The sequence below is a fragment of the Calidris pugnax genome, unplaced genomic scaffold, assembly GCF_001431845.1.
Source record: "Calidris pugnax isolate Ruff unplaced genomic scaffold, ASM143184v1 scaffold171, whole genome shotgun sequence".
In the NCBI taxonomy this organism is placed as follows: Eukaryota; Metazoa; Chordata; class Aves; order Charadriiformes; family Scolopacidae; genus Calidris; species Calidris pugnax.
This window is the reverse complement of record NW_015091064.1, coordinates 1,417,851-1,432,171: the sequence shown is the minus strand read 5'-3', so window position 1 is coordinate 1,432,171 and position 14,321 is coordinate 1,417,851. Positions and strand designations below refer to the sequence as shown.

Genomic DNA, 14,321 nt, shown 5'->3' with positions numbered 1-14,321 from the left:
AGGAAGACTGCTGTAGGATAAGAGCTGAAAATACACATGCACAAGTTAAGCAGTTCCTGTAACAACCTTGTGGCTTCTGCTGGTGACACCCAAGTAGAGATGTTGGCCAGAGAGTGGGAGAGGAAGTGAGCACTAGTAGTGTTAGACATACTGAAGCACACATTAGTTTGGGAATAGAGAAATCCTCCACTCCTACCCACAGCTTTCCAGAATCCAAATGCTTTAATCTGAAAGATTTAATGGTGTCACAAACCCAAGAAAGCATAGGGATCAGTATTATTCAGATGATGCAGTCCCTCATACTGTGGGAAATTCACACTGGGGGGGACTCTATGACTCCCTCAAACACCATCTGGGCAACCTGCCTTAGGTGGCCCTGCTTGACTGGGGGATTGGACCACAGTTGACCTCCAGATGTCCCTTCCAACCTCAACCATGCTGTGATTCTGTACGGTGGTTATCAAGCAACCTCCTTTGAGAGCAGTGGACACACAAAGGGATAATACTCAATAGTCAGATGGGGGCAAAACGAGACACACAGGGTAGAAGCAACTGAAGAAAAGTGCATTCAGCATTTCATTTCTGCAATACACATACTGATACTCTGTCAGTAACTCTTACCTGGTGAAATCAGCTCTTGTGATTTGCTCACTAATTACTGAAAAACTGTAACAATCATCAAGACAGCATAAGGTCAAATTCAGTTTTTCTTCTAAAAAGAATCTGAGTAATTGACTGTATATATATGTATAGAGTACACTGTAATGAAGAATAACTAAATGGTAATAGACTTGGAGGGATGAAGCTGGCTCTAGGTCAGCCCAAAGTCCTCACAATGATAGGACTGTTACAGAAAACAGATTCTGTAGTAATGCCACTGAATATTCATAATTGAATAGATTTTATTTCACATTTACACATTAGCAATAGTATATACACTTTAAAAAATCAGCCTCGCTGGAAAAAAAATGAGTTGGAAATGATCTATCCTAACTTGAGACACTGAGTATTAAAGCTATCGCCCTCTTTGATGGCTACAGCCTCTAAAAGTGCCTGCTTCTTCTGCATACTGCGGGACGACTCCAGTTCATACATAGTTGTCAAGTTGAAGAGCACACTCTCGTGTAGGTAGTGTTTAGGGTCCTGCTGAACCATTCCTTCCAGTTGCCGGAGGGAATCCTTCAGTTTTCCCAGATAAAGAAGACAAACAGCAGCGTTGTTATTAGCCTAGAGAAAAATATATTGCAAATATATAAGTAAGTGTGTGTGTATATATAAGTATATTTATTTACAAGTGACGAGAGAGAAGGAAAAAAACAAGTCTAGCATCTGGAGTTACAACAGATTTACTGTGTGCTAAGAATTACTATTTTGTGTGTGCAAATAACTAACATACATTATCAACCAGCCAATCCAGTCCTTTTCTTCTTGTTATTTTCCAGATTTATCCTGTGCCAGCAGGACCTGCTGACTTCTAAGAGCTGAAACTCTAAAAGACAGAGTCTAAACCAAAATATAAGTAGTATAAGACATTAGTCAGTTAATTTTCAAAGTCTATTGAAACAGATTTCAGAAACTCCAAAAGGCTCTGCATGCTGTCCTTCTCATAGTTTGGGGTTTTTTTAAATGACTTCACTCTATCTTCAGAAGTGTTCTCTCTTGCTTACATACAGAAGATCCACATAAGCAACAGGAAGAAATTATTACAAAGGCATCTACCACTGACTTCAAGTAAATTCAGCAGAGAGGGCAGCCTAAATACATCATAAATGATCAAGTCAGGTTCTATTTTCTTTTCTACACAAAACGGGTTTTATGAATTCCCCAAAGATTCCAACAGCACTAAGTCATATAACATGTTTAGCAGCAGAAACTTTCACACATTGTGAAAGCTTCAGAGAAAGGAAGAACACAGCCTTTTAAAAAATAGACGTTGGCAGCTGCCCCTTTCTTTTTCTGACGTGTGTCTACGCTAAAAACAGTGAATGCAAAAAAAAAAAAAAGTGCTTCTGCGAAGATCCCATAAAACATGATGTTTTGGAATTTCCACATGCATGCCTAAGTGTTCATGCCCTTCATATAGACTGGTTCCTCATTTCCCACCCCATTTTGAGTCTTATCCTTATGTATACTAAACCCCTTTGGCACACATGCCACATCCAATTTTTCTATAAAGCTCTGAGCATACTCTAGGTACTAATTAAATCCACGCATGAAGCATTACGAGAATAATTTAGGTGTTCATTATAAATGTAGCAATTTGGAGATTTACCACAGCGTTGGATGAGTCGATCCTTAAAATTTCTGTGAAAAATCGATGAGCTTCTGCAAAATTATTCTGACCAAGGTGGAGAAATGCTCTAGAAAGTAAGTGACATATGAATGAGTTCTCCTCAAAACCCCAAGGTGATAATACATTTTAAAAAGAATGGACACCATTTTTTATTTTTCCTGTTATAGATGTGAGAGTTTCTGACATTTGCTCTTCACGGTGTAATTACAACCAGCAAGGAGACACTGATTTACAGACAAATGGAATGACAACTCGGATCATTTGGCTATTATATATTCTGCCGACCAAAGCAACAGTCTTCATTGTGTTCTTATTAATTTAAACACAGGTACTCTCTTCCTGGAATTATTTCTCTTCATGAAATTAGCCATGCTATATAATTTTCAGAGCACTTTTGAATAGTTTTTTTCTAAATATATTAAGCCAATGTGCTAACCGTTACAACCTGAGTCACCCCCCACCACGCAGCTCGATGTCCTACAGCGTGTTCCAGCATCCTGTGGAACTACCAGGTGGTAACTGTACCAGGAGATCTGACTGGAGGGTAAGGGCCCAAAATAGCTTCTCCTCTCCTAAGAGCTATTTATGCAAATATATATTGAAAAAGCAGAGTGAAAATACGCAATGCCTGGAAGAATAAGAAAAAGCTTTGTAAAATCAACTGAAGGATCACAATTTCAATCCAAGATAATGTGACTGTACCGAGTAACACGGATCTCCTGGGTCTATGTGCCATTCAGTTCCACTTATGACAGATATAGTCATATAAAAGAAAGAGAATGGGATTGTCTCGAGGGTAGTTTAATGCTCAAAATGCACACTTTGCAAAACCGTATTTTAAGGTTTCATTTAGCGATTAAATTATCTACCTGTTCATTAAAACCATGATTTGGCTCTGTAGTCCATCCAATTTGTGAGTCACTTTCTCAACGTCTTGGAAATATTTTTCGGCAGTTTTTATGTCTCCAATCTAGACAGTAAGATCATAAGAAAGTTACCACAACAAGAAGAAAAGAGATTATATCTATTACAAAGGATAGCAACATGAAAATGTATTAAAGTCCATCATCTAATTGCCTGACACCAAGCTGACTGGGTAACGTCTGCTATCAAATGAGATGTTCAAAGAGCCATGCTAAGACCGTGAAAAGAACCCCAAAAGCGTGTGCAGGTTTATCTAAGGCTGCATGTCTCAGTTTCTGTGGGTTGTGGAGCATTCATAGACTGTATGGCAGGGGTGGGCCCATGTCCTCATTTGGCTCTTTTGTTGTTACTGACTCCAGAGGTTATATAATTAGAGATGGAAGAAGAAGAAAACTTAGTACTGGGTAAAATAAATCTATCAAAAGGAGTAAAAATAAACTAGTTCAGAAGCATAAAGCCATGGAAACTGGGCAGCGCTCAGGTGAGGAGATTCAGGGGGCCTTCAAAAGATCACCTGTTTGTTCAAGAACAGGACCAACACTGCCAAAAATATTTGAGACAAACGTGTTGAAGTCTCCTTAAAGCTCTCAGATGGTGAGTATTACACAGCCTCCCTAGGAAACTTATTCCAGAATTCTTAAATAGACAATACTAGAAAATACACAAGTCTACCTTGTGCTGCACCCCAACCCTTTGCCCCATCCATAGTGGTCAGGGAGAACAGTACAACTCCTCTTGTTTAACAGCCTGTTACATACTTGAAAATTTTATTGCACTTCTCCTATGTTTCTGCTTCTAGAATGAGAATCAATTTTCACGCAAATGATTGTTCATCCCTTCCGCACAGATAATACTTTCTGGATTCTCTGATCATTCTTGCTGTTCTTCTCTGAGCTCTCCCCCGTTACTTCACATCCTCCCCAAGTGCCTCCTGAGCTCCAACTGATCTCTCATCAGCAGTGAGAATGGGAGAATTACTTTATGTTTCACATGCAAATATGAAGTTTGCTTTTATGCTACAGTATTTTGGAAGTCCAATTTGTTTGCCCATGTGTAGTTTGATTACCCTTAGCCTAGTTCCTTTCTGCAGAACAGTGTGTTGTTAGCTGTTTCCCATTTTGTGTATTTGTGCATTACTCCCAGTCTTTGGTAGTATTTTGCCTTTACTGTTTGAATTGCAGCCAATTTAACATTTCAGTTTCTCAACTTGTCAAGATTATTTTGCATTCTGATCCTGCCTTTCATAGTGTCTGTACCACTCCCACCTTGGTATCATCTTTTTTTACAAGCACGCTTCTAATTTCATCATACAAGCACCTAACCAAAAAATACAGAGGCTGCAAACCCTAGAGATCCTTGTGGAAAAGCTCATCCAGCAAGTCCTTCTAGTCTACCAGCAAATGACTTTCCAAGTAAACTTCTCAGACATAGCAAACATGCATCTTCAGGTTTCATCTAGATTTCTTCCCAATTTGCTTATGGGAATATCATAGTGGCAGTATCCAAAGCCCTCCTGACATCACTGATACAACAGATGCTGCTTTACCTCTAGCCACAAGACCTCTCCCTTGACAACTTAAAGAAATTACTATTTTTCACGTTTAGGGGATGATCCAATTGGACACTGCACTCAAAGATGCAACTGTCCGTCTACCAAAGCGTTTATGGAGTTTCCATTAATACTCCATCTAATGAAACAGATGCATTTCTCCCAGATGTTACATAACTGGACTCAAACAAAACAAACATTATTCATTCTAAAAACTTTTACATTCAGTTATAATGATAAAAGATACGATTTCTTTCTGTAAATACCACTAAAGTTGCAAATCACCAGGTAAATAACTACATTTATCTAAAGAATAGTGCTGGCACAAGTGTAAATGAATCCATCCTTGAGTATTTTTAGCCTGGAAATTAGAAGGAAGCCTTTAACCATGAGCATAATCAATTTCTAAAGCAAACTACCATTTTGTTCCACTGGGAGCTTGATGAGTCCAAATATAATATGCTTTGAGACTAATCACACCGTATTTGGGTTTTTTAAGAGTTCTCATTTCTTAGCAGCATCTTGTATCTTCTTTTTTAATTCTCATTTTTCCACAGAGAGGAAACAGTTTACTTTTTTTTTTGCAAAATATTAAAAAGAAAGAATTAGAGCTAATTGGTCATTAAAATGTTACATTTTTTAAGTGATCTTCATCACTTTATTTATTTAACTTAGTTCAAAAAACATGACTTTAGTATCCAATAGTTATTATTAGCACTTTGAATAAAAATGAAAATTCCTCCATAAACCTCAAATAATCATATTCTCTAACAAGGACCCTCCAATATACGATGCGCTTAAATTTGTTGTTTGTCTGGAAATCAAGCTCCAGGACAGAACCTGGACAAAAGAAGGAAACTCCCAAATGCTTTCTCGATGAAGGCGGCAGTTACGCAGTGTGACTGAGGGCTGCATGCAGTTTGAGGCAGTGAGAAATGAGACTTTTAATGAAATTCTGGCTCTCTGAAGTCAATGGGAGCTTTACCATTAGTTTTAGGGAAAGCAGAATGTTGCTCTTTGGTTAAATTACTAGCATAATTTTCTACGGCGTGTTCTTTTTTCACTAATGCACTAATATTAGAGGTGTGCTGCGTTTCCTAACTTCACCTAATATCACATGGTAGAAGTTTTGTGTGTTTTGACCACTGCATCACTACAACAATTTTCAAATGCAACAATTAATCCCCACACAGCTGTCAACAGCAGCATTACCTAGCAGATTCAGAATAAAATGCATACCTGCAGGAAAATCCTTCCAATTCCACTCAACAGCTGAGGCTCTTGCTGTGGGTAGTACTTGATGACGGTGCGATAAGCGTCTACAGCAAGCACATAGTCCTAAGGGGTGCAAAGCACACGATCAGATATTTAAGCTCAGCATCCTTCAGTCTTTATGGTGCCTTCTTTTTACAGGCACAGTCAAACAGAATTGCAGTAATTGCAACTTGTCAGTGGGACAGAATGTCTGTCTATCACAGTAGGCACAAGTAACCGACTCCATTGGTCTCCATCATAACCGAACCGCAAACACAGGGATCTTCCTTTCTTTTTTTCAACTGGACCATATCCTGATCGTAGCTAAATGTTGAGAATAAAAAATCTAAACATTTATTTTTCATCGTAGGTTATGATCAGGATGAAAGTCAATGACTGGGGCGAGTGGGTATACACACTTGAGAAGCGTTGCCTGCTTCACATATGTGTACAATTTGCCTGGTTTAGCAAACTGTTCCAGAGCTTTGGGAACGGCTTGTCACATGCTCTTGGGAAAAGCAGAATGTGACAGAAGCTGCAATTCATGCACATTTTCAGATGACTAGCACTGCTGCCAAGGGAAATAAGACCTTTTCTGTCCTTCCACCCAAACTCATGTTCCCTTCTACCATACTGTGTAAAAGGAAAATAAGCAGGCAATCTAAACAGAAAACTGATTTGGGCTAAAACTAAGTGAGGGGTGGGCTGGTTTTGAACTCCAGGAAGCTTTGCAAATGACACCCCCACACGCACACCTGTGGAAAGACTGTGCTGGCAAGTGGCAGCTCTGAGATCTGCCTGCTCGAGATGCTGTGCCACCTTACCCTCCAGATAACCATCACTGACAGAGGATAAAACAACACCCTGGCCCAGTTTCCCCCAGGAAAGAAACGCCAGTGTGACTGGTTACTGCAGCCCAGCTGTTACCGCAGCAATTCAATGATCTGGGCAGTAAATGCCTTTTAGAGCCTGGCTACATGGTCTTTGGCAGGGGTACATGAGAAACTCTGCATGTTCTCCGTGCTGACCTGAGAAGAGGGGGCACAGGACTGCACGAGCCTCAGCTACAGCATCTCGGCACAATCCAGAGCAAAAGCAGAGAAATCCAGCCTGTGGTTCTAAACGCCAGGCATATGCAAAGAGAGAAGTCTCCCTGTGCTGCTCTGATTGGGTGCTTCCTGACAGAACTGCCCTTCAACTTAATACAAGAATCTGTAGTGGGTGTTAAGAAGCAAAAGACATCAAAGAATAATCTCTCAAAACTGCACAGACGTCTTGGGATACTCTCTACCCTGCCATTTTTCTTGGTCAAATTATAGTACTCATTTAACTTGCCTCTAATGTGATCACAGCTACTGGTGAAGGCACTTACCCTTCATCTGCTGCTTCCTCTGAGGCTGCAATGTGCCCCAGGTGTAAGGAATTTATTTTCCCGAGGTCACACTTAAAAGGATTGAACCCTCCTTGACCCATGCACCAGGTCACCATTTGGAACATACTAATTGTTTCATACACGCAAGAAATCAGGAGAAGCCTGTGGAGTCTGATCTGTACATGAGAGAAATTGCATGTCCTGTAACAATAGAGACTGCCTTAAGCAGCCCAGGAGGCACTCTGCGGGACCTGGTATACTTCTATATTGTGGGTATAAGAGTTAATTTTGAATAGTTAAATTATTAACATCTAGAGTTTATTCCAAATCTAGTGTGCCATGCCATGTTCATGCTTATTATTTGTAATGGAAAGAGTTCAGAGCAAAGACAACAGGCTATATATGCAAAAATATATTTATTTAAATTCTGATTTATTTAGAATTCAGAACTCCAATGTGACAAAGTTTATGCTACCAAAATTTTTTATAAATTTATGACTTGGGAAAAACTCAATTTTCCCTGTAACAGCTCTCACTAAAGGACTTCATTGATCATGCAGTCCCACTGAGTTAGGCAGGCATAAACAACTTGGAATAGGGACCCTCTGAACTGGCTCCTTAGAGGAACCCCAGCCTTGTGTTAATACCTGGAGAAGAGTAATTTACAAAATCTGAAGGATTGTCTGTGACTGTGAATTTTATCCCTTTAAGCCTAAAACGTGCTCACTGGAGAAATAATTTTCCTATATAAAACTTTAGCTTTTGTGCTGTGTGGTGGGAAGCTGCCCCCTACCCAGCGCTCAGGCTCCCGCACGCTCTCAGGCTCAGCCCACGCCACGAGGGACGGGGCCTTTGCAGTCCCATCCCCAAACTGATGTGGGAACGACTCCCGGGAGCTCGTGCAGTTCAGCTGGTAGAGGAGTGCTCCTGTCAGCTGAGGTTACAGCTCAGCACCAACTGACTGCAGAAACGTCTCGGCCAGAAGCAGCTGCACGAGGGGGCACTGTTTGCACAATTATGACACCGCAGGCTCCCGAGCGTAGGCACCAGCCAGCCTTGGTGGGAACATGCAGCCAAGTCCTGGAGGCCCACGCTGCAGTGGCTTCATGGTCTTGGCCTCATCGGGCAAACGAGGCCTCTTCTCCTTTTGCATTCCCTATCAATTATAAATATCTAAAGGACGTATGTCAAGAGGATGGAGCCAGACTATTTTCAGTGGTGCCCAGTGACAGGAAAAGAGGTAACAGGCACAAACTTGAACATAAGAAGTTCCATCTAAACATGAGGAGGAACTGAGGTGGTGGAGTCTCTGTCCCTGGAGACATTCAAAACCCTCCTGGACACGTTCCTGTCCAACCTGCTCTGGGTGAACCTGCTTTGGCAGGGGGCTGGACAAGATGATCTCCAGAGGTCCCTTCCAGTCCCTACCATTCTGTGATTCTGTGATCAAGTCACTGTACATCAGCATATGCATTATAACTAGGAGTACGTCACCACTCACACCTCCTAAAACCTGAGAGTAGAGGTGAAGCATTAGGAGTGTCTGCACTGTACTGGTGGATATGGCACCCTGTTTCCATACGACAGGGCAGCACAGAGCATCTGTGCTTACCTACCCCAGGCCTTGCAGTACCTACCACAGGAATGGGACCCATTTCTTACAGCAGATGACAGGACACTAGGTTATATATGTCCAAACCAACCCCTAAGCATAAGCAAGGATGGCCCCAGGATAAAACTGCAAAACATTATCGCAATATCCAGGCTCACTTCTAAATACAATCTCATTTTGTAGTTACTCCAGGATCCCACAGTGAGTTTTATATGCATTTACTCTTCCCCCATGCTATCACGGAAGCAGCAGTATATTTCCAGAGTATCCTAACGTGACACAGAACCATACTATTCCATGGTAAGTTGTAAAAGCATCCTGTCTGACAGTTCCTTCTGAAGGAGCATATTGTAAAGTAGATGAGATTTGCTCTCATTTACTAAAGACTTTGTTTCCATTCCCAGCTTTGCTAATGTCACATCAAAAATTATGAGAATAAACAACAGACACCCTCCCAAAGGAGTGAAGTTGTGGTTGATACAAACTGTGGTTGTGAGGAGTAAGAGATACTAGGTACTGCCGTAATAAAAGCAGTAACTACAGCTTGTAATCTTAAGACTAAAAGGTGGGGTGGATGTAATGTCATGGTCTTTAATGTCTAAAGATTGTGAGCCTTCAGATTTTCCACACCTTCATAAAAAAATTCCCAAAGGCGGCCTAAAGTTACACCATTCAGGATATGAGTGAGAGTTGGCCTGTTATTTCATAATTCAGTATCTCTTTTATTATGAAAATTTGGAGCTAACATTAACATACTCATCCGAAATAGTTCTAGTAAACCGTTGGATCTACCTGCACACAGATGCTAAGTGGGGTTTGTTTTCCTTTGATGCAGTTGCAGTGTAACTGCATTTCCCTTGCATTGTACATTTTCGTGTTTCCCTTAAGTTTCCCTTAAAATATTTATTATCAGCTATTAGAAATAAGCATGTAAGACCCTGATGTGTAGATTTTGAGAGCAGGTTCAATAAACCCTAGACTAAAAATCAGCTTTAGTTATATAAAGTGCATAGTTCATAAATACTGTATTTTGGGAAGAGAGGGCAGGGATAACTCATCTTTCCTCTCCATCTGGTGCACCTGTGGAAGGGGCATGAGAGCCGAGGTTCACAGTTAGGAACCCAAAGAGCAGCACAGTTAGGCAAAAGACAATGATTCACGCAGTTTTTCTCCTTTAAATCATCAAGGAATCAAAGTCCTTAGGCATCAGTCCCTGGCGTCATTAGTACAAGCTGTTACCTCCTCCTTTGTACAGTTTTAATTGTATTAGACGCAAATTAAAATAAATTCTAATGCTTTTGTTTTTACGAAGGGCAAGTTCTACAAAAGCTAAGACAACACAAAGAAATCTAAAAAGTGCAAAATGTGCCTTTAATTAGAGTGCATTTATAATATATATGGAAAGTACTTAAGTGTTTATTCCTCAGAGAGGTAAAAGTCTGGTAAGAGAATGTCAAAAACAATTTTAGCTCAGATGAAAAGAACTTAAAAAGTTTTCAAGGCACTTCCATGGTGATTTAGTAAAATGACAGATGTTTTGCAATTAGATTGTTGAAATGAAGCAATGCACACCATCAGTTGCATTTTAAATTGATATTCCCTCAAGCTGCTCTATTCAGGGTACGCTTTCATAGTGACTTACACCCACAGCTTTTGTAAATGGAAGTCTATAGTGACACGTTGCGCCGTCTCCCCTTCCCTTACCCCTGTATTTCCACCTCCTCCCTTACGACGCCCCTCGTTCACATGAAATGGGAAAAGCCAATTCAGTTGGTAGGACTGAGACCCGGCCTTTCTTTAGCTTTTTCCACTTCCTTAAGTCCAACAGTGGTGCAGGGAAGGAAGCTAGAATACATTTAAGAAAGGCTGTACAAAGAAAAGGGGATGAGCAGGGAAAGACCACATGGTAAGACTGCCTTAGGCTGCTACCGAAGAGGATCAGCGGTCACACAGGTAAAGGGAAACTGCAGGTCGAGTTCAGTGCCCAGGAAGGATGGTCCCAGGGTAAAGGTTCATCTCCTGTTGCACTGCAGGCGTCCTACGCACATCTGGGCGAATCGCTTCTTTGCACCTCACTCACTATTTTGAACCAAAAAAATATATCCCTCCATCTGAAGAATTTAATGAGTTGTTTAGCTGTGCAACTAATGAGGCCATATTTAAACAGACAAAAATCATTGTGCTACATAAACAGAATTCCTGGAGTCAGATAAGTAATGCAGAAGAGAGATGACATGAAATAAACCTAATTAGAGGTGAGAATAACTGAAATAGATTCAAATAGTTATAGGTCCAACACCTAATCAAAGTCTTTTTTCTTATTTTCAAGAGTCAATCCTGACAAGATTGTTCCCTATTAAATACTACTGAAGTTTTCTGGCCATAGAAAGAGGTTAGTAAAAATATGATAATAAATTTTTCTTTTTTTTACCAATGTCGCATAATTTTACTTTAATAAATGATTATTATTAACCTACTAATAGCATAAGCTATTCCATTCACTTAATATTACTTGGGGATGAAACGTGACCATATTGCAATATCGTAGATGTCCACTAGATGGCAATAGATGGCACCGACTTGGAGAATGGAATCAGTTGTGGGTTTTTTTTGAAATACCTGAATAAAAACAAGTGCAGTTTTTATTGTGTATTACACAACAGCAAAAAATTATAAACATGTGGAACGCTTTTCAATTAATATAATTGTTCATAAGAGAATTAACAAAAAAATATTTGAAGATATAGTTTCGTACTGAATACTCTAGAAGGTGGAGATGATGATTATAGCATTGCTGCCTGTTAGAATGGTCTTACAAATTATTAAATTTATAAATAACCAATATAATTCTCTCACAGAGGATCTGTCACAAAAACGGAGAAATTACATTCATTTACCACTGATTTTAACTGCAATATGACTATGTTTGAAAAAATGCACTGAAAAGCAAATTTGAGATGGAAGTAATTATGCATAAACATGCAGTTGTGGGTAATTTGGAAGTTACGTGGAACCATAAATTTTTAATTTAACAGCTGTGAGACAGGCCCTAAATACAATTGGTCTTAAGAAGTATCTAAGCTGCAGCATTTCTGGTGATACTTGGTATTCACAAACATACTTCTATTACTAGAAGAAAACAGCACTAAAAGGACCACAGTAGAAGAAAGGTGAGAACTGTGCATACACATGGATTTGTGTGTACATGAGAAGAAAACCACTGAAAGTGTTAAAAACAATGCACAGTCAAAAGTAAAGTTAAATTCTTGAAAAAACACATTACCAGCATTTTCCTATTTCTATATTGTACTGGTTTTTGGGATGGCAACTTGTGCTTTCCTGCACTTGCTTTTTGAAAAAGAAAGTTCCTTAAAAAGTGAACCCATGTCAAGTAACTGCTTCAAACACAAATGATTACTAATTCTTAAAAATACCTCGTGGCTTAATGGACAATTATTTCTATTCAAGACAGAAAAGCTCTGATCACAATATCATTTTGAATACAAATTTATGTTTTCTATAATTCTCATAAAAAGGATATTCCAATTCATGTCAAGCAGTATTTGGATAACTATCTTATCTAAAAAATGCATACTTTGTGAGGTATTGTAATATGAATAATGAAGCCCCGTTTGGGAAGTAGCTTAGTAAATATCAGAGGGTCAGGTTTGGCATGTCCTTGGGCAACCAAAGAGCAGGGAGCAAGAAGTGCAAATCTTGGCCCCTGAAGATTATACTGCTGACAGCTCTGCTCCGAGGCTGCTGCTGCTAATTGATTTGTGAAGTACAGTTAAGCTCAGGATAACAGCAGTTTGCTGCAAGAATGGTGATATCCCCGTTCCCCTGACCGTGAGGTGAACGGCAGAAGCAGCTTTATTTCTAGTTCCTGAATACAAGGAGAAGCTGAGAGTTGTTGCACCAAATGGAGCAGGATTGGTAAAGAAGTTAGGAGGAACCAAGGGGAAAAAATGCAACAGTGGAAACTTTTGCTTTTATTCCTTCCACCCCTACCCACTAGTGAGGATTTAAACTTGAAAGAAGGTATCTTACAATTAAGATAAGCTGACAAGGGAGGATGTATTTAGATGTTCTGGATCTTCATCGTATACAGAGGCTACAGTATTATTAATGCTCACAAACACAGCAACATTCCTAGTGCACAGTTTGAAAAAGACAGAGCACGTAATTGCTTTTAATTACAGCGTTTAGTTAAGTGTTTGAAAAATTCAATTTAAAAATGCAAATTCTGTATTGTTATTGCACGTTCTCCAGGATGATTTGGGGAGAAGTAAGTACAGATACGTTCCCAAAGAACATTACTGCAAACGGTTATCTATTAAATAAGACATTATTAAGTCTAATTAATTCTTCACTAAGCGAAACCTCCACGTACAGTCAGGTAGCCTTCCCTTATCTGTGCACCAGTAATTCTCTTGCACTTGCTCTGGCATTCTATTCCGGCATATACGGTACCTCTGCAGCTGCTGCCACCCACGTACCTTCATCATTAGCAGACAGTTTGCCATGGAGTACATCACCCGGCCCAGACGTGACCTCCACAGCTGAACAGAGGCTGCAAAGTAAGAGCAGCTTGTGAATTCACACAAATAAATCAGAGGTTCTCTCTTGCCATCAATTATTGGTTCTACGAATTACGATTTTGAAAGATCCCCCTCATTAACACCACTGGGTTTTAGCCGAGAATTGGTAATTCTCAGCCACGCGGCACCACGGGATGGAGAATTCTGCATCTCCCTGAGGGAACTGCTCCAGTGGCTCTGGGGACCCCACACCATGCACAAGGGAGAGCGATCCACAGCTTGGAGCTCAGGCCAAACACTAAACGTTAAAAAGAAGCCACACATTCTTCCATTATCAGAACAAAAGGTGCATAAAAAGACTCAAGTGATAATGAGCATCAGTTTAAAAACATGTAATCTACAGCATTAAATGTGATAAACTCAAATATCAAACATAGCTAAAATGTCATTTCAGAGCCAAAGCATGCAGGGTGAGAACTGTCTGAGTCTGGGACTGTTTGTGCTTGCCTCTGGCTTAGAGATATGTTGGAAAAAATCTGCCAAGCCTGTCTGCTTCCCCCATGCTCGGGAGCTTGCAGGCATGAAAAGCTGCAGCAGCAGATTTCTCTCTCTTGCTTTGCAGACAGGCTCCTGATGTTGTAAGAGAATGGTTCACATACATCCTCATTTTCCCTTGTGTTACAGCACCGTAGATCAATGCTAGAAATATTCCTCTAATCCTCAAAAATAAACATGAGGAGTATTAATTTAGTACATCGGGAAAATAAATGTATCTC

The 14,321-nt window shown here is 40.1% G+C and overlaps 1 protein-coding gene across 4 annotated transcripts in view; it reads right to left on the bottom strand.

Annotated features, from left to right (window-relative positions):
* Positions 1 to 878: 878 nt before the first annotated feature.
* TRAPPC12 (trafficking protein particle complex 12) overlaps positions 879 to 14,321 on the bottom strand; it is a 51,387-nt gene continuing 37,944 nt past the window's right edge. For 2 of the 4 annotated variants that reach the window (XM_014956769.1, XM_014956770.1), the window contains exons 8-12: positions 13,504 to 13,577; positions 6,006 to 6,104; positions 3,163 to 3,263; positions 2,273 to 2,360; positions 885 to 1,227 (exon numbers count right to left, since the gene is read on the bottom strand). In XM_014956769.1, the coding sequence (XP_014812255.1) occupies positions 985 to 1,227; positions 2,273 to 2,360; positions 3,163 to 3,263; positions 6,006 to 6,104; positions 13,504 to 13,577 (605 nt within the window). In that variant the 3' untranslated portion in view covers positions 885 to 984. Of the gene's footprint in view, positions 1,228 to 2,272; positions 2,361 to 3,162; positions 3,264 to 6,005; positions 6,105 to 13,503; positions 13,578 to 14,321 lie in introns of all 4 variants that reach the window. The other 2 variants (XM_014956768.1, XM_014956772.1) reach the window with 2 other exon arrangements.